The sequence below is a fragment of the Cygnus atratus genome, chromosome 1 (assembly GCF_013377495.2).
Source record: "Cygnus atratus isolate AKBS03 ecotype Queensland, Australia chromosome 1, CAtr_DNAZoo_HiC_assembly, whole genome shotgun sequence".
Classification (NCBI taxonomy): domain Eukaryota; kingdom Metazoa; phylum Chordata; class Aves; order Anseriformes; family Anatidae; genus Cygnus; species Cygnus atratus.
In genome coordinates this window covers 154,835,365-154,859,720 of record NC_066362.1, presented here as the reverse complement: position 1 = coordinate 154,859,720, position 24,356 = coordinate 154,835,365, and the positions used below count along the sequence as shown (strand labels likewise).

Here is a 24,356-nt window from a genome sequence, read left to right as displayed (position 1 = left end):
CCAGCACAGTAACTTCTGAGACAGACATCTGCAACATCCAGCCTGATCTGTGTTGGTCTATGTCTGAGGCTGATATAGATATATCAGAGGCTTCTGTAGAAGCTTTCTCTATTTGCTTTCTGCTTGGAGTCACAGCTTGGCCTCTCACCTTAAAAATGGTGTTACTTCTCTCAAAACAAAAGCAGGGCAACTCCTTTTCTTGTCAAATGCTGTTCATGATACCACCATTTTGTACAGTGGATATTAAAACATTCAGACTAGATCTGAGAGACCTGGGTCCTGCTCATCCTTTTTGAGTAGTAAGAATTTATCCTGACTACCTTGCAGTAGGTGGTTATGTTCTGGTTAAAGCTGTCCTGCAATGCAAAAAGTATTCAAGATTCACTCCACTGTAAATAAATATTCTAACTGGCCCTTAGAGTCCTATCCTAGTAGGGCAGGGATATGATCTGGACCTGTGGTAGAGAAAAACTTGATGCCTAGTTACTTCCCAGACTAAACTTTTGACAAAATGAGGATCACATAAATATTCATGATATTTGATTGATGTAAATGTAATATAAAAACAAGGACTGTCTTTTGTTCTCTAGCTGTGTTTTCCAAGAATGAAATGACTGGGAAATTTTCATGGATGATCAAGATCCCACAGGTATAAGTGCTGTCATTATGAATACCAAAGTGGGCTTGAGAAGGCACAGATTGGAGAACACTGTGAATTACAGTTGAACTTAAGGGTTACTCAGGTGCCAACAACTTTGTGTTGACAAGACTTCTGGGCATAGGAAAAAGAAAAATTTTAAACATGAAAGAAACTTATAAAACTCTTAGTGACCACAGATAGAAACATGTCTAGCTTTAAACACCATTTTCAAAGTAATTTTGAAGTATCCATCATTAAACATAAGTATTTATATTTTGCTCATATATCCCTTTGGGTACTAATCTTTTTGTAAAAAAGGATCTGTTCTAGGTTTGGAGGTATAAAGATAAAATGTTAAATAAGTGACTATAAAAAAAAAATTTCTGAGAAGTGGAAATAATGAAGATAATCTTTCCTTCAATTTCCACCTTGTATTTGGATTTTCTGGTGTTTAATAAGGTTAAAGTTCTACCTGGTGCTTTTTGAACTCCTGGGACATTAATAGTATCATTCTCCATGTGTATTCTTTGAGTTTTGTGTGGAACTGACCTCATGCTTCAACCTTTTCCTCAATAAAAGAAGTAATAGAGCTTCTCTCCTTTTCTTCTCCCAGTTGTCTGTTTTCAAATAGATGGTAGGATCTTAATGTACTAAGACCTGAAGTCTTCGGTCAAATTTGATTGAAATTGGCCAACATGTTCAAAAGCTATTAGAAATGGATTACTAAATATACTTTCACAAACACCATGATAGTGTTGTGTGAATAAAGTACATTTCTCTAGGAAACCAAGGCAAAAATCATCTCTGAGCATAGTCAGAAGTATCTGTTCTAATGTTTAACAGAGTCATTTTCATGTAAAAATGTCCAGTGGAAAGAATATATTCAGCATAGTCCTCTAAAAATCAATGATTTAACACCAAAAAGAGGAAATGAAATGGGGGGGGGGGGGGGGGGGAGCCATTTTAGTACAGTATAAAACGTATCAGTCAGCTTAGCATGCAGTCAGCAGTGCAGTCAGATTCATACTTTCACCCCCTGTTTTAGTACAATTTCCTAGGAATATAGAAAAACAGATCAAATTCATATTAGAAGTGTTGCATTTAATTATAAACTAACAGAATGAGTGAAAGGAGTGTCATTGCTTTGCACTCTCCTGCCCAGAAATTCTCAAATCACTGAGGAACCTGTAGCCCTTCTGTCATTGCTCTAGATTGTCACTCTGACATGGTAAGCATATGCCCCACTGCACCATGACAAGACATTTTGCTAATAATACCTAACATTCTGCACTTTTAATCCAAGATGGATTATCTGGGCTGAAAACATATATTTTAATAGTACATGTGATTTTTAAAATCTGAGATGAAGCAAATAAGGAAATGAGGAGTTAAGGGAAAAAATGTTCACCTAGGGAATGTTAAGTGGTTATCAAATGTAACTAATTTGGACAGTTTAAATTTAGATATGGAGTGAGTTTTCTGTGGATGTCCTCCAGAAGATGATTTATCCTATCCTTCAATAGAAGGGATCAAGAAACCACCCCAAAAAAAGACCTATCTCTCTCCATGGGATATGGAAGACATTACTGAATAGATGTCTAGCATTATGATAACTAAAAAAATGAGAGAAAAGACTCTATCATTAGAGATAATGGAGAAGCCTTGTGAGAAAAACCTTTCTCTAACCTGTATGCTCCCTTTCCAGGAAATCCATACTCTTCTAGTGCAAACTGTAATTCATATCACTATAAATTTGTCTCTACATACTGCTTTCTTCTGTCAGCTATGCCCAATGTTAATGACTTTGACTTAAAACCCTAAACCCTTTGAGTGTCTCCATTGGCTCTGATGGCTGTTCTAAGCTCATTATGTTCAGCCATGTTGTGATATACTGATATACTGATGCATAAATTGAAACACATTAGACTATTGTCTGTACAATGTTTTTCTGCCTTTTTTTTTTGATTTTTTGTTCCTTTTTGAGATAGTGAAAGATTAAGCCATACAGAAATCCATGTCTAATCTCTTTATGAAGTTGTCTGAGAAGATAGAAGGGTATTTTTTTCTGAAAACAGGATGATATCCCTTTATCAAGGTGCAGTTCTGAATAATTTTATAGAAATAATCAGGATTATTCTGGATGTACCATGCTTTAATAAAGAAAAAAATCTGATCCAGTGTAACTGGCAGTTCTAGCTTGAGTGAGAAGAGTGGTGGATCTCCTCAGCATCTTCTATGTTAGGATCAGTCAGTTTCTGTCCAACTTACTTCCTGGATGTTTTTCCTTCATGTTCTAGTAGACTTTGTGTGAGAGGGCTGCGGTAGAAAGCACTGCCATCAGGAGAGGAGTGTTCATTTTTGCATTCCTGAAAGTCACTGCTGGCTGTACTAAATGAAGATAATTGGTAGGAACTGATTAGTCTCGTAGGAGGGTGTTATTTAGGGTTGAGCTCTTCTCACAAATTGTCCCTTCTGCGCTTATTGTTTGAGAGGCATAATCTCAGCGACCCCAACATTCACAGAGCAGGAGATTGATTTCCTCCTTTTTCTTTTTCTTTCCCCCCATCAAACTCTGCAGGTCAGTCCCACCCCAGGGTGCATCCGGGCGTTAATGAAGATGTTGTACTGCCCTTACTGCAGAGGACTTCCCACTGTGAAACCTTGCAACAACTATTGCCTCAATGTAATGAAGGGCTGCCTAGCAAATCAGGCTGATTTGGATACTGAGTGGAATCTGTTCATAGGTAAGAAGAGTTTAAATATTAGTGGAAGGAAATGCTGGTAATATCAAACACCTGCAGAATTTTGTGAGGTTAGAAGATGCTGTTAGTCAATATTTGCAATGAATCAATTGTAGATACATCTCACTTTCTAATTGACCTTCCTGGCTTGCAGTAAAAACAAACAAACAATCAAAAAAAAAACTTCCACCCTAGAGCCAGTCATATTTCATATTTCAAAAGGATTGGTGTGGTGTTACAGGTTCTGAGTTGAATTATTATATGATATGTGAAACATTGAGAAAGCTTTGGTTGAGGATATGATAACAAGCTTAACATGGCAGAAATAACATGTACTACAACTGAAAACAAGGCTCTTGCAAACTGATAATAACAAGCAAGATGATAATATTGTATAAGATCCATTTAACATAAATTACAGCAGCTGCTTTTCTTGATTATGGTAGTATATAAGCAAAAAACTAAAAGTTACATACATGAGAAATTATTAATTCCCTGTTCACAGTTAAAATATGTTAATGTCTCCATTTCATATGTGCTGAATAGAAAATATCAAACATACAAGCAGAATGTTAGTATGGAGTATAGAAAATGTCTTTAAGGAAAACTGCTATTACAGTTTTATTCATATAATTCTTCACTCAAGTAAACTAATAAACAAAGAAAGAAATCTCTTTTAATAGCCATTCAGATATCCTGGAGCAAAAGAATTCCCTGAAGAGTAACATTTAAAAAGAAATAAGGTCTTCAAATTGCTTTTGATCATATATAGTACAAGGATAGGATGAGGAATTAGCGAAGGCTAATGATAATATAGAAAGAACAGAAGCAGCTAGTTACATCAACCCCTAATGAGCATCCTAGGCTAAACCAGATTTTTGGAAAACAAAAGCAGATGGAAAACATGGCATAAAGCTCTCTTAATATAACTAAAGAAAGCAAATATTGTTTTCTACTCTTGGAAAGACAAAATATGAGCAATCTCATTTTGCTAATTTCAAACCCCACTGACCAATGTGACATTGAAAGCATGACTCTGACTCACACGTGGATTTTCACTTTACTCATCACAGAAGTGTTAGAAAATGGATAGGGAGAAGAAACCAGGACGAGAAAATGAATTAGAGTATGCGAAATGACAAACAGTATTGGGTGTGCTATTAAAATAGCATAAGCAAAGATGCAAATAACAATAATAAACAAGTGGTGCAAATAGACATGCCTTATCAGTCCCTTGTACTTGTTAAAGGAGCTGTCACAGGAAGCAACACTGTATGGGGGGATACCTGTGGGATTACTGGTGTGAAAGGAGGCGTCAGTTCATCATCAGAAAACTAAATATTAACTGATGGGAAAGCAATGCTGACCTATTAAATGTATCATGAAAACTACTTTCACTTTGATGATAAAGAGAAAGCTGAATTGTGACTAATTCTAATCAAAGAAAATGTAGGCTTTTAGAAATATATATATATAAATTAAAATAACAACAGAGTTTCTATTAAGGTAAGCACCTGTTCAAATCAAAAACTGGAAGGTAAAATTTCAGGTCTTAAGATTTTCTTTTCTGGTGCTTTGAATTCAGTGAGAGAGCTGGGCAGAATAAGTTTTGTTTTAAAGAAGTGTGGAAATGGTTACTGATTCAGACTTTCAAAGTCTTAGATGTGAAGCCCTTGTCTTCATCGATGTCTCTCACATTTTGATTGTTCCTGCTCTCAGAAAAGCAAAACTGCATTAAAGCTTGTATATTTTGTTAAAATATAGTGCTAATTTATTAAATACCATGTAAAACACTAAGTGCTCCCTAAAGGAAAGCAGACTGCTATGCAATTATCCCCTCAGGTCAGTGATGACAAGGCAGTATAAAGCACTAATACATCAAGACATTTTTTCTCTTTCTTCTACCTATACAACTTTCCCTGTACAAATTGATAGAAGAAGGAATAGAGAAGGTGAGATAGACATTTTCCTGTGTTTGGAAAAGGTATTCTGTTTTATCCCATTTTGTGAGACCTCTGACAGCTTTGCTGAGGATGAGGGTCCTTAGTCCTTCCTTTATAAAAGATTGAAATGCAGCAAGTTATCTCTGTCTCTGACAGCTGTCAGAAGCTTTCTAATAACACATGCAATTCCCTTAGTACTAAACACAACAAAACTTCTACTCACTGAATTAAAACGAATGGCAGCACTTTACAGCACCACTGAGCTATGAAAGATTGGAAAGTATGCATGAGCAGTTTTTATTCCTGTTCCAATGTTAGGAACCATGCACTAGGCAAAAAAAAATAATAATTTTGTGTACTAACAGTCCCTGCGTAGGCAGGAATCCCAAATGTTAGTGCATATTCATACACAACAAGATAAATTTGCTTAGCTTATAATCTGTGTATTGCAAGGTCGTTTTGGCAAAAGTTGGTATTGGGAGAAAACTCTCTGATGTGTTTGTTACTAACCAAGCAAATAGTTTAATTTAGACTGCATATTCTGATATTGTTTTGTAGTTACTCTAATTGTCCAGCAACAACTAAAATCTACAAGTGAGGAGGAGCAGTGGAAAGTAAATGGGCTCTCTGACAACAGGATGTGTTAACATGTTCCACCTAGTTTATAACTGCAAAAGTCAGAACTGAAATCACATTTATATAGCACTAATAAATTTTACATTTACTTTTAAAGCTAAGGAGAGTAGGACAACTTCCCCTAAACATCTGGTGCTTTCCAAGATTTTATAGACTGTGAAAATTGGTAAGAGGTGAAACAGCTGCAGCAGCGTGACACGCGATTTGTTATATTCTTCCTTTTTGTGTCACCTTAAGGTCTGTGTCCTTTTTGTGTAACATTTCACTACAGGTTTTTGTATTTTGTTGTTTCCATTACTGCATAATAAAAGCCAAATGTAACACATCCTGTTCAAGCAGAATTCCTGTGAATATCAGAATTTTGCCTGAGAAAAAAGACATAGTCATTAATAACGGTATTATAATTATAAAACCATAATGATTAAATGCTTCTTCCAGGTACCTATAAAATATTTAAGAGATAAATCAGCCACACTAACTTCAAAAAACGTGTATTTTGAGAAAGCTTGCTTTTGATGTTTTGCCTCTGAGTTACCCCTCATAATCGCCTTTGCATCAGTCTCAGGCAAAGTTAGCAAAGGAAAGATAAAAAGGATGAGTAGAGGAACTGCACTGCTAAGGAAAGAGATTGCCTCAGGGGAGGAGCTGACTGATTCCGTGGAATGGGGAAAAGAAGATTTTCTCTAGGTCCCATGTCCCAACAGATACAGTCAAAATTATACTTCCTTCCATGGAGCTATAGCAATTAACAGTGATAAGGATCAAGGACCCCACCACTTATTCCATCATGGAAACACAGAAGAGACAATGTGGAAGTTATTCCCACTTACAAAGATTTGAAACCTATCTATCTTAGGGAATTAAATTCAATTTTAATAATACCGTTACTCATCTTTCTTTAGCAACCCTTTTTTACAGTCCCCATTTCTGCCTTGAGGTTCTTTCAACTGCTCTTTGTCTCAGGCAGGCATTTCAGCCGAGGAATTAGCTCCCCTTAGTGGGCACCACACTTTTCCTTGGTGCCCTCCTTCAGCTTCAGAAGCAACACCTGCAGAAAGATGGTTTCCATGTAGGAATCTGCACCTCTCATTCTGATCATTGACTCAGGATGGCAAAGTGGCTATTTGCTTTCTGCAGGATTTCTTTCTCAATCAGTGGTAGGTTTAACTTTCTTCTGTCTTGAGACAAAAATGTAGATGAGACTAAATCTGAGTGTAAAGCAAGACTGTGAGCGAAATATGATACCCCTTACTTTATTCAGCTCAGCAAAATAGTAAAAATACAGATAGTTGTTTTAATCACAGCAATGATTGTACTTGGGCTTATTTTGTAGACATCTAAAATAAATCATAAATGCTCTGATGCTGCATTTAGTAACAGTCTACACTAGTGCAGTGCCTGTTTAGATCATATTTGCTTTGCTGCAGTCCGTGGAGGTTTGTCACTTTGTCACTACATGGCTATTTATAGCAGCAGAAATTACAACTTTGGTTTGTGTTTGGTTTTTCGTTTTTAGTTTTTGTTGGGTTTTTTTTTTTTGGTTGGTTGGTTCGTGTATTTTCTAGGAACCACTGAACAGTAAATCAGGCATGCCTTGACTTTTCTCCTTTGTTTTAGTAGAAGGGAGACTGGGGTAAACTCTTCAGGAGTTGTGCAGTAACAGAAATGTCCAAGTGGCTGTGAATCTGACTTCTTAAGGCACGGCTCAGGACCACATCCTTGTCTGTGAAAAGAGCCAAGGGGATCCTGCACTAGTTAATGGTCACAACTGAATAGCAAGCAGTTTTGCTAGTAGTATATTCAATATTTGATAAGTTCTGTAGTGTAGCAAGGCAGATCACTCTGTGATGTTCCCAAACTGTAGTTTTCAAGGCCAGCAAAGCTAGCATCCAGGCTCAGAGAGCCAGAGCCATCTCTTACTGCCAGCATCCTGCTATACTTCATCCACAGAAAATCATACCTTCAAGGTTTCAGCAAAAGCTTCTCCTGCCAGTCTTGAAGTTAGTTCACTTACTGTCTGTGCAGCAGCTCTGAACTACTAATAAACTTTTTCATTGCTGTGCTTTAAAAATCCTTTATTTTTCCTCCCGATCAGTATGACTCAGACACTTACCTTAGGAGACCTCTTGAGATAGAGCATACCATGCAATCTCCATTATAGCAACTCAATCGTTTTAAGTAAAAATCCCTATCAAAACCTTAACTACTTACTCCTAATGAAAGCTTTAGAGTGATGAAAATATGCAATCAGTTTTATTTACTGCTTACAAAAGCCCTCAGGACTGTGTGTTTTTTCTGTTCCATGTGCAAGCATAAGGATAAATATTTTCCTATTAAAGCTTCAAAAGACCACCCAGATCTGTTTCCTGTTACTAGCTTATTATGAGAATAACTGTGCTCTTCAAGAATCACATTGGTTCATGAAAAAAAAAAAAAAAGGGAAAAAAGGAAAAATTCTTGCTCCTGCTTGATGATAGTAAGTAAGAGCTAAAAAAAGGATTTTATCAACTCTGGTTACCTGGCACTTGAATTTCTTCCCTCTGACACCCTCATCTGTAATCACTGTATGCTGTGATATTTATTATATGTTAGCTTCTCTCAAGAACTCCGGGAGAATAAAATAACTGATATCATTCCCTCCATGGAGAAGCACTGCAGAAGATTTCTGGGGTGCCACTTCTCCAAATTCAGAGCTTCTGGTAGAAATTTTTGCATTTTGACTTGATGGAGAGTGAGTACTTGCAAACAAAAAAATAAAATTTCATATGAAAACTGATCACATTGATAGGGCAGCCTACAAATCAAAATGTATAAAGACTTATGTCCTGATTTCAGCTAGGATAGAGTTAATTTTCTTCCTAGTAGGTGGTACAGTGCTGTGTTTAGGATTTAGGATGAGAATAATGCTGCTAACACACCGATGTTTTAGTTGTAGCAGAGCAGTGCTTACAGAGCCAAGGACTTTTCTGTTTCTTATGCTGTCCTGCCAGCGAGGAGGCTGGGGATGCACCAGGAGCTGGGAGGAGACACAGCCAGGACAGCTGGCCCAGGCTGGCCAGAGGGATATCCAATACTGTATGGCGCCATGCTAAACAATAAAACTGAGGAGACTGCTGCTCAGGGTGTACTGGGCACCAGTCAGCGTGCGGTGAGCAATTGCATTGTGCAGCCCTTGTTTTGTATATTCCTTTATCATTATTGCTGTTACTATTATTATTATTTTCCCTTCCTTTTCTGTCCTATTAAACCATCTTTATCTCAAACCATGATTTTTTACCTTTTTTTAAAAAATTCTTTTCCCCATCCCACTGGCCGGGAGAGGGTGTGGTTGAAGCAAATGGCTGTGCAGTGCTTAGCTGTCTGCCAGGTTAAACCACAGCATCTTATTTTCAGTTACTGTCAAGTTACTAAACATTTAATCATTCAGGATAAAATCATCCTTTCTTGCTTTCTTCCTGAACTTCTTAGAGAAAGTCTAGTGCCTCCAGAGCTGGAGAAGTAATATTTTCTTTAAGCCTCCTGTCTATGTACACTATAGCAGTTATTATTTTACACTGATCACTATTCCCTTAGTTGAAGTGGCAATGTATGTTGGATAGCTGTAAAGGTTCTGGAGTGCAATCCTGATTATCAATGACAAAAAAATAGTATCTGTAGTTTCAATTTTTTTTTCTCCACTTTAGCTTATCTTTCCCAAAAGCAAGGGAAAATTGGTAGAATACTGTGTTGTGTATTACAACTGCAAATGCAGTTGCTCAAAAAGTTAAGAACTAGACTTGTGGACATAAATCTAATGTTCTTTATGGAAAATAAATAAATAAATAAATAAAAAGTATACTTTGAGCCCACTAGTCTCCACAATGTATAGGCAGCCACACTAAAAGGAATTTGCAGTGATATTAAAGAGCAAGACCTAACATAAAACAGTTATAACAGCTCAGGATAAAAATATGTAGTTAAACAAAACAGTGAGTCCAACTTGATGATATCTAATTAAAAGATTACAGCATTATCATTTTTAAATTCTCCAATAAGCATCAGCCTTCACAATTTTCCCTTTGTTTTCCACTTGTTTTCCAGAAACACAAAATCACTGCCTATGGCTTGTGCTTGGGCAGAGCATGTAGGAGTACCCCTGAAATACAGGGACTATCACTATTCACTGAGCAAAATAACAATGCATGGAAGAGGGAAACTATTTGCTTTTTCTCTGCTGTTTCTCTTTGCTCAGAAGCATAAAGCACAACCTGGGCAAGTAATTCCTCAGATGGTAATGAATTCAGTCTGAGAGCAGCTCTCTGAAGTTGCAGGACTGCCAGCAGCATGCAAATAACACTAGCACTTGCCTGCATCTTAAACTCTACTTACCCTGCTGAACCTCTGAACCTCCCCACTGGGGCAATACAATTTCTTGCAAACAGCTCACAGAATCCAGTGCCTTGTATATTTGCTTTAGGATGTGTCACTGAAGAAGAAGGTTCTCTTCTGTGTTACTAAGGGGATCATCTGCTCCAATTACAGCTTGAGGAGGGCTGGGGCTCATCTGGCTTGATTTTACTGTTTGTTGACACCACCAGCAGCTCTTCACTAGGACGATGCATCCTGGAAGGATGCTAATAGCGTCACTCAGGGGGATTCTCAAGAACTGTTATTGCTGAAGAGGGGCTGTAGATATCTGAAGATGCAGATGATTAGTTGAATGATAGCAGCTTCTTTGACTCCTTAGTTTTAACTGGACTTACGGAAATGAACTATGGTGACTAATTATGTCACCTCTGCTAAGGACAGAAATGTGGTAGTGTATATGAAACGTCATCTGTCATCATGCCACATGACAGCTGCAAATACAGGATCAAATTCAGCAGTCTTGGAACTCTGTCTTTGCCATCCTTATGCAATACACCTGAATTGTGTGATTTCTGAATTTGCAGGAAAAAGCTTCTCAAAGTTTGAAGTGGTATTGCATGCTCAGAGTTTTCACCAGGCACAATGGAGCCCTAAGTCAACTACAGCATTTATGTGCTACAGCTAAAGTATCATTTGAAAATAATTGTACAGATCAGAATTGTCAAAAAAAAAAGTGTAAAAGATTTTATAATGAAACTATAATACATAAGTGATGACTTTTTAGTTCCATTTTCAGTCCTTATCTCCAATTCCCTCAAATCACTATACATCAAAGTAAAATGACAGGCTAGTATACATACACTCCGTTTGGAGGTTTCAAGGAACAGCAAATTCCTCTGTTTATATTCAGAAGTGCTGGGGAAGCTGTTTTGCCACTGCCCTTCAAAAAGGTCTGAATGAACACAGTGGTGTTATGTGAGACCTCGTTAGAAAGAGGAGACTATGTTAATTATTAATTAATTGAATATTGCATGATTCAAACATATATTATTTTGTACTTTTCCAAGTCCATAGCTGTACTGTCTCAGGAGAATTCGTGCTTTCAGAAGTGTAATAAACAGTACTGCTCTTTCTGTCCTACGTTACCATGTATATTAACAGCTCCAAAGAGTTTTTTCTTCAGTGAAGGAATTGATCTTACAATTAAATATTCTCATGTGGGCTACATCTCTGTTTACCTGTAGGGGCAACAGACAGGCACTTCACTGTGCCAATCTCCCCATTTCACAGGCCAGGGACCAGCTGAGAAATACTGTGCCTTGTAGCTGTCTTGTTTCTCTTCTGTTTTGGGGGATTTGGGGCACTCAGTCTCTCTGGAATATGAAATGAGGGGGTGAATGGAGAGTACATCCAGACTCCAGAACTTGTTCTTGCTCATAAGGTTCAGTTACCAGAAAGAGCTACTTCAGTGTAGGTGGTTTTTTTTTTTGCAGGAATACAAAAGCAGCAGATGAATGTGTGACTTTTTTCCTCTTTCTGCAGAAGCAGAACATTTACAAAGTGTTGTTTTTTTTGTTTGTTTGTTTGTTTGTTTAATTGCTGTGAAGAAATATTTTAAAAGAAAAAGTCTTTCTATTCCGCTGCACGGATGACTTGCAGAACAAAATCAAGAGTCATAGTCCTGAATTTAGACTGTTTGAAGATAGTGCATGCAAGTATAATTCAGGATTTAATTAAAATACAGAACTGAGGAACTGTTTGTTGTTTCCAGCTGTAGTTGGACAAGCTGGAACACCATACCCAAACTGCAGCTGATACCCATCTCATATGTAAACATATCTGGTTAAACAGCCCATTTGTATACCTCACTCCTTCCCTTTTCAAAGTCTGCTTTGTGTAAGTAGTTTTTATTACCCTTTGGCAAGTAAAGAATTTAGAAGGAACTATTTTTGCAAGAATTATGTTGGGGAATGGAACACGTTCTTTATATATTACTGATATTTATTGAAGGATAAAATCTGAGGTATTTTTTTCCCAAACAGACATAAACAAAAATAAGTTTAATTTAAGAAAACTTAGTTAAGCCCTAGAGTAAGAAGTACATTATTTTGAACAATATAAAAAATTTATATTAATTATTAATTAATTACATATTTTAGTTATCCATTTGCTCTGGCCATTTGATTTACCAACTATTTCAGATTTTCTAAGGTCTGTATTAGAAATAAATGTCAAATTATATTCTCCATTATTCAAATAAATGTAATGTAGAGATGCAAGTAACTAAGAGATTTTTTTTTCCACAGCAAGAAAACACACTACCTTACTACTATCAGAAAACTTGGGAATATTTGAAAATGCTTTACTGTGGTTATTATACAATATCAACAAAAGATGATGGGTGCAAATCCCTGATCTCTATGATGTCAAAGCAAAACGCTATTGACTTGCTTTGGGTTATTGCCTGATGAAGGTTAACTCATGAGGTATTTGGGCTTTTCCTAGTATCACTTCTTTATGTTATTTTATTCCTTAAAGATGAGTAAGATTCAATTTGACATTTCTGAAAGAATGAAAACTCAATCCAGAAAGAATGCAAATGTGTAGAAAAGCTCTAGTTTTGAGTTTAGACTCTTTTAGACCCTAGTAGTCTAAATCACTAAATTTCTTTACTTTCAACTGCTTATACAAGTCTTTTCTGAGCAACAAATAAATGACTGTATACCGTCAAAAGCTCTGAACCTTGTTAGCAATATGGCAAAACTACTCAAATATTTAATTTTGTATGGCTATCATACTAAGGACATAAATTCCCTGATGTAAACAAAATATTTTTTTTTCCCCTATGAATTTCCTTCTTGCAATATCTGTCTACCCTCCATTTCTTCTCATAAAGATTTCTATTTTTTTCCTGATGCATTAGTTAGTCAAGAAAACATAGATTTTTCCTACTTTCTCTCTGCCTTATTGATGAAAAGTCTTACCATTCCCATAGTCAAGAAAGCTATTTTGGCCTAGAGTGATATGAGAGAGCTGGTATGGCCAAAATTCATTGAGCTTTTTTGCAGTGGTGAAATCTGAATGCATTCTGATGCATTTAGAAGGTAATATGAAGGTAATATGAAAAACTCAGCTCTTATATTTCTTATTTCTCTGTGTTACTCAGTGTCACCTGCCCTGTAATATAGCATTCAACACCCCTTAATGTCATTTATATTGCAAGTTAACCTATGGGAGTTTAAACTCCCATGACATGCATTTTTCATTTAGCCACCAGAAGCAAATACTGAACTTTCCATGTCAGTAGTAACTCACCTTCGTAATATCACACTTCAATTTGCAGCAGAAATAAAGAACCTTTCTATCTGTCTTGTCTTGTTAACTCTTAAAATACATATAACCATGTAGGAAAAAGTAGCAGCTTGAAAAATGAAGAATGAAATTTTGGTTCCACTGGGTATTTATTACTGACCTTAAAAGGATCAAAATTTTCAACCAAGTTTTGCAGCTTACTGTAACATTGTGAAATGAGATGAAGGTCAGTGTTCATTTTCAGCGGGTAGGTCATAACAGCATCTTGCACTTAGCTCAACTGTAGGATGAGACGAAAACAACCACAAAACTGTAGTAAACAGAACAGTGCCAAAAAGTCAAGAAGTTTTCCTGAACATGAGCCAATAAAACATACAGCACTCACAACTAACTAACTTGAATTTCATAGATAAAATGATACATAAAAATCTTCCAGATTTTGCCTTTCTAATAAAACTTAGAGGATCATACCTACATTTAGTTATACTCAGCATCCTTATTTTAATGCATTGGTTAAGGGAAGCTGATAAACAGGATAGAGGCTGTCTCTGCTATCAGAAGGTAAGAATGACAGTTCTGGCACTCGTATCTACAGTTTGTAATTTCTGTTTCATTTATACACTTGAAAGAAGGATTTTTATGTATTTCTCATGACAAACTTACAATGAATCTAGGAATATTTTGTTAGTTGAAACTGCTGATATCTGCAGTGCTGGAAGCATTCCCTAAATCAGGTTTTCCTTTTCATACTACACTTTTTGGTTAGCTCCAGTTGAAATGGTTCTGTTCTCTTCCTACATTTGGGGAGATTTTCTGTCACAAAAACCTTGCTCTGGGAAAGGTTTTCTCTTTTCATGAGAGATGTCTGCTCCAACCTATGCTGGCTGAAAACACATTTTGGTAATACAAAAATTCTCTATTCCAGATATTAATAAATGACATTCTCATTTCAGCAAGATGACTGCACTCAGATAAATCACTTTTGAATTATTAGAAAGTTATGAGTATTTTCATAATATTTAGTTTGACTGTCTTCTCTATATATGATTAATTTATTCTTACAATATCTTTTAATCTTTTATTGATATAAATGCATATTATATTTGTGTTGTTCAAATGTAGATGCCAGAAAAATACATATAAAATCCAGTCATCTGACTAATGTGTATTTGGAAGAGTGTATATTTAAATTATTTTAAAAAATTACTAGGATGCAAACTATGATAATGATATGCTAACACATTTTAAGAAGCCTCTTTGACATTTCAGTTGTGATCAATCTTCTCTATGAAAGTTTAATAAAACCTTAAGAAAAGTTTATTCAGGTTGAAATTGGGAGGGACAGCACAGCAGAACTTTAGCTGATGCAAATTATTTAGTACTAGAAACATGGCGGTAGACAATGCATAAAGATCTAATTCCACTGATATTAAATGTATCTTTCAAAAAATAATTCCCTAAAGAAATTCATTTTGTCAATTTATTTGTTACTGAATGAGAAGGAAAGCAAATGCTTATTTTTCTTTCTGTGAAAGCACCTTAAGGCTCCCCATCTATATCCAGTTCAGACACAAAAAAATCTCCCAGTGCTACAATTTGGGGAGCTTTTTCTCCCTTTACAAAAGTAGAGTTGCTGCTTAAAGTCCAATGTACAAGGTAAGAGTACTGTTTTACGTAGGTTTTCAAGCTTGATTCACATATATTTGAAATCTGGCAATATTAAACCCAATTGTAGTCCCAGATACACTTTAGATGAAGATACTTCTGTTCCAACTTGCCGTAGTCCTCATTGCCATAGTTCAAGCCAAACTGGTTACTAGACATGAGCTCTAGGTACCTACTCTTTATACGGGGAAAGAAACAATCAGGTAAACATAACTTGCACTTTTTGAAGAATAAAAAATCTAAGAGTGAAAAAAAAAAAGAAAGAAAAAAAAAAAAAGGTTACAAACAGTTGTTGCTTTTTTTTTCCCCAAAGTATATTATATATAATTATAATTTTTATTTCTCCTTATTTCACACTCAACACATTTGGAACTGTAATAGGCCCAAATTGTGTAAAGTGTTGTGACTTTATAGTACAGTTTAAGTGTGGTGGTATACTCCCTCTGGCCAACCCAACCTGACCTTTAACCCCTAACCCTGCCTGGGTGATAACCATCAGCGAATGTGTCTGGTCATGATAGCTGAACAGGGCTCAAGGTGGATTCGGGGGAGATAGATCCAATGACTAATGGAGCATGCACCAACCATATGGCTGGTATGCAAATATGACTAGTAGTCAATCATCTTACCCCATAAACAGGGCACAGTCCAGAGCTCGTGGAGCCTTTCTGTACTGCAGCAGGCTGCAGGCCTGGATCTTCCCCTTGAGCAGGGACACCTCTCAAGGTAACCCCCTGAGGTCAAGACATTCCTTACCTGTGACAGACACTTACCTTGTTGAAACTGTGCTAATAATTTGCTAAGAATGCTGAAACTTTGTAATCTTAGCTAAGTGATATAGCGGATAGATTGTGCATATAATCCTTTAGGCATAAACCATTAAAACTGGGATTAGGATAGGATCGGGTTGTATCTAGATTCCTGGGAGTTTGGACAACAAAAGGTTCTCTGTTTCTGAACTTCGTGACTCACCATGAGGATCTCCTTGACACTTTTATTCTGACCCTGTCTTCTATGCAGTAAGTGACCTTGCCATCATGAATCTTGTTAAGGTTGTATTTACCATTAGAATTTAAATCATTGTATTATTCACAATTAAGCTTAGCTAAATTACTATTTTCATTAATAAATATATTGCTGCTTCTCTCTTACAAGTGAAGTGTATAATTCCTTTAGTGACAGTAAGTGGCAGGAATGCAGCCGTTTCAGTTGGTGCCAGTACATACAGTTTCATTGTTGTTTGTGGGTTTCTTTCCACTTGTGCTTACCTCTTAGAATGTTCAGTGTTCCATATATATATGCAAAGCATATTGCATGTAGGAGTCTTGTACTATAGCTTAATCAATGCTGTAGGAAATGTGTTTCTATTTGCCACAATTCTTTACTTATTTTTCTAAAAGCATTTTATTTGGCTGTAGCTTTCACCTCCTGGACCCTCTGAAAAGTGTTTAAATTGAAGAACATTGCATTTGCTATTAATTAAAATAATATGCATTTATGAAGAAGGATAATCTCTCTTTTTCATTTTGAACTTGCTCACAAAATCTATGTCAGAAGTCATTTCTGTTCAAATTTTGAATGCTAGTCTATAAACCTACACAAAGTTTGAGAGATCTAAGAATATCATAAAAAGTAAACATTTCTGCAAAAAGTCAGTCTTCATTTACCTCATCTGATATTTTAGTATTCTGTTATAGCAATTAGTATTATATGTAGTACTTTATTTGCAGATGTTACCATAACAGTGTTTGTTTGGTTGGTTGGTTGTTTTTTTTTGTTTCTTTGTTTTTGAAAAGCAGCCCCCTAGTATAGCCTACGTATATGTGCTAAGCTGCTGTAAAAGAGAGAAATGACACCCAGACCTCAGATATACTGGCTTTCAGGAGAGGCTTTTTGAGGGGAGGACGATAGATTTTCTCTATTTCTAAAAACTACCTTCAGTTCAGAGTAGAACTCAGGGTAAGCTGAAAGACCTTCATCTTAGAAGTATTATTCTAAGCACTGAAGATCCCTAATGCGAGCATGAAAAAATAATTAGCTTTTCACCTAGTCCTAACTGCTTTTCAATGCTTATAGAAATCATAGAATCATAGGATGGCTTGGGTTGGAGGGGACCTTAAAGACCACCTAGTTCCAACCCCCCTGCCACGGGCAGGGATGCCACCGATTAGATCAGGTTGCTCAAAGCCCTGTCCAACCTGGCCTTGAACGCTTCCAGGTATGGGGCACAGCTTCTCTGGGCAACTTGTACCAGTGCCTCACCACCCTGAGTAAAGAATTTCTTCCTAATATCTAATCTAAATCTACCCACTTTTTAGTTTAAAACCATTATTACTTGTCCTATCATTACACTCCCTAACAAAGAGTCCCTTCCCCACTTTCGTGTAGGCCTCCTTTAAGTACTGGAAGGCCGCTATAAGTTCTCCCCGGAGTCTTCCCTTCTCTGGGCTAAAAAACCCCAACTCTCTCAGCCTGTCTTCATAGGAGAGGTGCTCCAGCGCTTTGATCACCTTCATGATCTGGACTCATTCTCTCAATGAGTTCTTCTCCCAGCCTGTGTTCTTGTCTGTGATTGCCCCAACTCAGGTTCAGCACCCTGCACTTGAACCTCATGAACCTCATGAGGTTCACGTGGGCCCACTTCCCAAGCTTGTCCAGGTCCCTTTGTATGGCATCCCTTCCTTCTGTTGTATCAACTGCACCACTCAGCTTGTTGTCATCTGCAAACTTGATGAGGGTACGCTTGCTCCCATTGTCTATGTCATTGATAAGCTATTAAACAGAACCAGTCCCAAGATGTCCCAAGAGGGACACGACACATCACCAGCCTCCACCTGGACATAAAGCCATTGACCACAACTCTCCCAGTGTGGCCTTCAAGCCAATTCCTTATCCACTGAATGGTCCACCCATCAAATCCATATCTCTCCAGTTGAGACATAGGGATGTTGTGTGGGACCATGTCAAAGGCCTTACAGAAATACAGGCAGATAACATCAGTTGGTCTTCCCTTGTCAACTGAGGCAGTTACTCTGTCATATAAGGCCACTAGACCTTCTGGTGAGGCAGTATTTGCCCTTGATGAAGCCATGATGGTTGGCTGGCTCGGATCACCTCCTAGTCTTTAACATTGCTTCCAGAAAGATCTGTTCCATGATCTTCCCAGGCACAGAGATGAGGCTCACTGGTCTGTAGTTCCCCACATCCTCCTTTCCACCTTTTAAAAATGGCAGTGATGCTTCCCTTCTTCCAGTCACCATGGACTTCACCTGACTGCAATGACTTTTTGAATATGATGGAGAGTGGCTAGGCAACTCCATCAACCAGTTCCCTCAGGACCCTGGGATGCATGTCATCAGGACCTATAGACTTGTACCTGTTCAGTTTCATCAGGAGGTCTCAAACCTGCTCTTTGCTTACAGTGGGAGGAACTTTGCTCGCCCAGCCCCTGCCTAGAGGTTCAGGGACACAACACGACCAAATTCCACATTAGGATTTTGATGGGTGTGTTTTGGGTCATGTTAATGACCTTTAATGAGCCAAAGGTTACCATAGGTCAGTCTGGAATCTTTCTGCAGCTGTTTTTCTTCTTCTTGTTTTTTACCTTTCATCCCTTATGTCCCTTGCTCCTGCTAGCTCAAGGCTACCAGTCTCCCTGTTTTCTTTAAGGTTTCCTTATTTTCTCAGCTTAAGACTACACAAGGCTACAAGCCTTCCTATTTTCTTCAAGGTTTCTTTGTTTTCCCTAGTTTAAGACTACACAGATATCTGGGTGGTTGAAGTCCCCCATCAGGATAAGAGTGTGTGGGAGAGATGCTTCTTGCAGCTGAAGCAAGAAGGCCTTGTCAACACCTTTTGCGCTATTTTGGTGGCACTGGTTCTAATCAGGTGGTTGGTTGGTCCGACATTGTATGGTTGTCCTTTCCTGGGTCTTGACTATTATGCATATACTCTCTTTTTCTCCAGACCCAGAGCATTGTATCTGTTGCACAGAGGCACTTTGGAGGCAAAGGGGGGTCTCCTCCTTCTGCTCCAAGCAGAGGCATGGGTCTAGCCTCCTTTGTCTTGTGAGTTAGTCAAGGCCATCAGCTCAGGATTGGAAGCTAGCTTACCTTCCCCTTGCAAGGACTTAAGGCAGAGCTGTCACTCAACCCATATCAGCACACAATACCATGCATCAATCTCTCACCTGGGTTCCCGGATACAACACTGCCTGGTGAGCTCCTCTCACAACATGGCAGCTTGCTGGAAAAGTTCATCCAGCTGGGCATATGCTTGCACACATGATATCCACCTCTGCCTTCAGGCCCTAGGGGGACTTGCAGATTCTTGGAGTTTCCTGTGACTGAGGTGTCTGGGCAGCTCTTTCAGTCCTCAGGAGGCCTGCTTGGGTGTAGGTTGTGTCCCCTCTGTCTGGGTTTAAGCCTCAGCACAGCAGTTGCAGCAGGTGCATTTTTGTTTCAGCAGAAGACTGCTTCTTGTTGCTCCCAGAGGAGAAGAAAGTGGCCCACCTTCACCCTCCCAGTGAGACCTGCCACGTGAACTGTCTGTATGATGCACCATACCCTGTTTGGTCATCCTGTTCGCTACGCTCCTGGTCACTTGTACTCCCTAGAGATTGCCTTTGTATGCATCAGGGTGGCCACCACTCCTCCTGGCTGATTGACTCAGCAAGTTACTGAAATATACTCTTTAAAATAAAAAGTAAAAATGGTATTGAATTAGTAGTTACTGGATGTGCACTCTCTGATTTTCATTACTTTTTACTGAAATTCTATTGAAATTAAGAGAATAAGTAGCTATTAAATTGCCATAGAATTCTTTGCAGAAGAGTTGGAATTCAAGGCAAATTAGTTAGTTACAAAATGTCACTACTCAATGGAAACAGGGTAGTTATTGAATTTCCTTCATTTCAGTCTCAGTTCCATGGCTATTCATCTGTAAAGTGTTTTGGTTATCTATCAGATTATTTTAATTTAAACAGATCTAGATAAGAGAGCAACTTTCTTTTGTTTGATTCCTATTTGACTAGAATTTTGCTGAAGGGTGTAAAACAAGCTCACCAAGTCCAAATCTTCGTAGGTGACCTCATTAAGACAAAATTTTAGAAGTTAGTTAATTTATGTGAATGGTAAGAGAAAAAGTACAGAGTTGTGCTACTGCGTTATATCCATATATTTTATTTATTGTTTTTATTTATCAACTGAAAGGGTATGGGAGGTGTGTGAGCATGCTCAAAGAAGCATGTTGGGGAGAAAAAAAAAAAAGTAATATTAAAATGCTCTTACATTAAAAAGCTGTATTTAAGCAAAGGCAACAAGCTGCTGCTTGAAGAATGGCAGCTGTAGTTTGTTTATTTGGGGGAAATGAAGAAAGTGGTTTCACAGACTTTAGAGAAGTGCCAAGAATATGAGTGGGCACCATGCCAATCAAAACATCTTTTTGAATACTACTATTTGAAAGAAATTATATCCAACACTCTGCAAATGTATATATCACCTTTCAGTAAGTAAGATAAACACACAGAGATAAAAAACAAGCCTTTGATTATCACATTTTTTTTCTTTACTTGACCATCACCCAGCAGAACAACAGGTTTCTTCCTGCTTTCCTAATATGTAAACTAGAAAATTTTTGCAGCATTCATGGAGTTAATATGGATGACCAGTAACCCAGATCCAGCACCTGGATTAGCCTAGTCTGAATGTAGACTGGTCCTCGGCAAATCCAGATTTGAGCCTTATTGGATTCCCCTTTCACTCATGGGCATTGATGAGATTTCTAGGCCTATCTTATACGTATTTGTTCTAAATTAAGACAAACCGTTTTCTAATTATTGCAGTGAATTGTGGGTAAATTGCTGTCATTTGGGGCACCTATAAGCATTGTGATGACCTACACATCCCTTCTCATTATTTGAACGATTAAGCTTGAATCTCATTATTAAGTGGAGGATTGTCTGACTAGTGAGAGGCAATTTTTTACCAATGCATGCCTATTCCCACAACAGCATCTTGGAGTAGGGGAGTTTGTATGGGTTGGAAATTCAGGTCATGCCAAAAAAGCATTATATCTAAGTGAGAAGTAAAGCGCAAGATAAGTCACAGGATAACAGCAAAATATTTTTACTCCAGTTAGGGTTCAATTTAGTTTAGGTACTAATATCTGCTTTACATACTAATTGAAATATAAAAATAGCAGCAGAGGATTGAGCCTAGGCTTTCTGTCTATAGATTTCCCAGGGCTTCAAAGTGAGTCTTGTAACTGTTGGTGATGGCCCAGCCACATCTTTTGGTACCTGTGAAGCTAGATTGGATATTTCCCAAATGGATATCATCTTTCTTCATGCTGCAGTGTAGCTGGAGACAAGGAATGGGTTAATTACCTTTTTTTTCTATGGAAAGAAATACACAACCAGGAAGAGCTGGTGAATAAGAATGTTAATCTGTTTGATTTCCAATATGTACAATTCCTGCAGGCATAAACCTGAAAAGAGATTAATTATCACAGTTTAGGGCTTATGTACTCATAAACTGCTACTAAGACATCTCAAAATTCCCAGAATGATTCAGACTCTGCCTCTCCATTACTGACTTTCAATCTAAAAAGGCTTATTCAATTCCCAGTTTTTAAGGCCATAATTTTTAGATTTCAATATACATTCAGAGGAGTTATCATGACTATCTGCAATTTCCAATAAATGTGTTGAATTGTGCCTTTTAGGAAGCTCTAGCTTAAGACAGCTGAAATTATTTGTTTCTCTGCAGGGACTCACTATGTATATAATATATGTAGTAATGAACTGTAAGAACACAGGAAGCAAACAATGCGGATCTCACGGGCTCTGAGCAGCTGCTGACCAATAAAGATTGCACCCAGGTTTTGGGGTAGATGTGCATTTGTCATGCTTTTACACAGAATTCTAAATGTTGCCTGAAGGTGTACCTTCATTATTAGCTGATCTAAGTTCACGTTAGCTGATTCTGCTTCAGAAAATAAGGATGTCAGACACATGTCCTTGCACTTTTTTGTGTTCCTGACCCTGTACTAGACAGTTAGCAGGGCCAGAGGGCTAATCTCTAGGAAAGCCAATCCAATTTTATCTTTTTTTTTCTTTTTTCCTTCCTTTTTATTATTTTATTTTAATGTGTTCAACTGAGTTCGTTCTCTGATTTGGTTCTCCCTGTGGTCTTGAGTTTTTGCCCCATGAAGGGGCAAACTCACCACACATCCCCTGCCCACAAGGGAGGGGATGTGTGATGAGCTAGGAGACCTAAATAAACAATTTAACAACACTCTAGGGTGTTCTGTGTTCTAATTTCTTTCACTTCATTATCCTCATTTATAACAACAGCAAAAAATAGATTTTGAATTTAAAATCTTTTAATCCCTTTCCCACAGCAAAGGATCTAGCCAGATCCACTTCAATGATTCATGACATTGAGGTGTCCTGTCACTTTTGACATTCAGGAGACAACATTATACCCAAAAACTAACGGCTGATCTCCCTCTTCTTCCATGAAGGAGACAAGGAGAGCCTGAAAGTCTCCTCCTGTGGGTTCTTCCATCTGAAGAAGAAAGGATCTGTCACTGCTGTTACTACTGTCTCAAATGGGAGGGGAAATTGGGGCCAGGGCCATGTTTTCTCCTAAGCATATGGCCTGGCACAGAGTGGGAAGGTGTGATAGAAAACACTTCCAGCCCTGTGAAGGCAGTATCTGAGCAAGCTACATTTGGGAATCTCTGGCTGTGATTTCACATTTGGCACCCGCCCTGCTTAAGCTAGGTAAGGCAGTGACAGCAGCCAGTTGTGCGTGTTTGTACCACTGTCTCATCTGCAGTTCCCTGGTCTTGTGATCCTGCACACAGACAAACAGCCTTGCTGACACAGAGCACAGAAAGGCAGTATGTAGGAAATAAGCTGTGAGGGCTTACAGGAGAAGAGCATGGGAGGGGAGAGAAAAAGGGCACCCTGGGCCAGTGGTGTCAGTAGAAATGCCAGTGAGACTGTGATTTAAAGAAGAGTTTGATGTTACAGAGACATGAAGCTGAGGGTAACTACCATGAACAGGTTGGTCACATTTCTGCCCTCCCCATATCTTTCTGCCACATCTCTTTGAACAGCAGTGGAACCTGCAGAGAGATGATTGAGACCAAAGCCATTAGGAAGTTAACCCAAAGCTGGGATAGGCTTTCTGCTGCCCTAGCTACCTGAATTAACTCATATGTCACAATGTCACCTTATGGCAGAAGGAAATAATTCAGGACAAGAGGAGGAATGAGGATTTTGTCTGCATCAGTAGATTTTAAGTGGATTTAGCAGTCACATTCCAAAGGTGAAGCTTCCTGAGAGGGATGAGCTAGTCTAAGGTATGTACACTGCCAAGCAGTGAACCCTTTTCCCAGCTATGTGCTCCTTTTGTTTCCCTTTTCAAGATCTTCCCTCCAAGCTGAATCAGCCAAATAAGCTAGTAAAAAAAATAACTATGCATGGAAAAAAATGTTTGAAATTCTCAGCCAGCTTAGTGAGTAGCATCAGCTCAAGGAGTGTCCATTTCAAGTAGAAATGCAAATCATAACTTTACAAGAGATGGCTGAGTTCACCACCGATGAAAAGGGGTCTTGTCACTTATTCCTTCTCCATTACTGTAAGCTCTTCTGGCTGAATATTTGGCCTGACTGCCTCCTGCACTTTGATGCTGAAAGCAGGATTTTGTGAACAGGACCATTGCCCAAGAATGAAATAATTCCTCCACCTAAACATTTTTTTTTTTTCCTATCCGGGTTAGTTTTTCTGGTTGATCACTTAGTTGTCTTGGCTTATTGTCTAACTGTATCAACTTCCAATGTATGCTCTAGCCACTACAAAATAAACTGTGAGTGCTCATAACCTGGAGTGAGAATGAGAGAGGGGGATCTCCCAGACGGTACTACATAGTTAAAAGCTCCAAACTGTAGCTCCATATTCAGTGCCTCCTTTCAGTTCCTCCTTACAGTTATATGCAGCACTGTGATGAAAAACATGAATCTGCTTAAAGAAAATAAGCTGTCAATTGCTTTATATACTTGCCA

The 24,356-nt window shown here is 38.0% G+C and overlaps 1 protein-coding gene across 1 annotated transcript in view; it reads left to right on the top strand.

Moving 5' to 3' along the window:
* Positions 1-24,356, top strand: part of GPC6 (glypican 6) — an 805,110-nt gene that overhangs the window by 590,641 nt on the left and 190,113 nt on the right. The window contains exon 4 of the mRNA XM_050712844.1: positions 3,219-3,384. Coding sequence (XP_050568801.1) covers positions 3,219-3,384 — 166 coding nt within the window. The remainder of the gene's footprint in view (positions 1-3,218; positions 3,385-24,356) is intronic.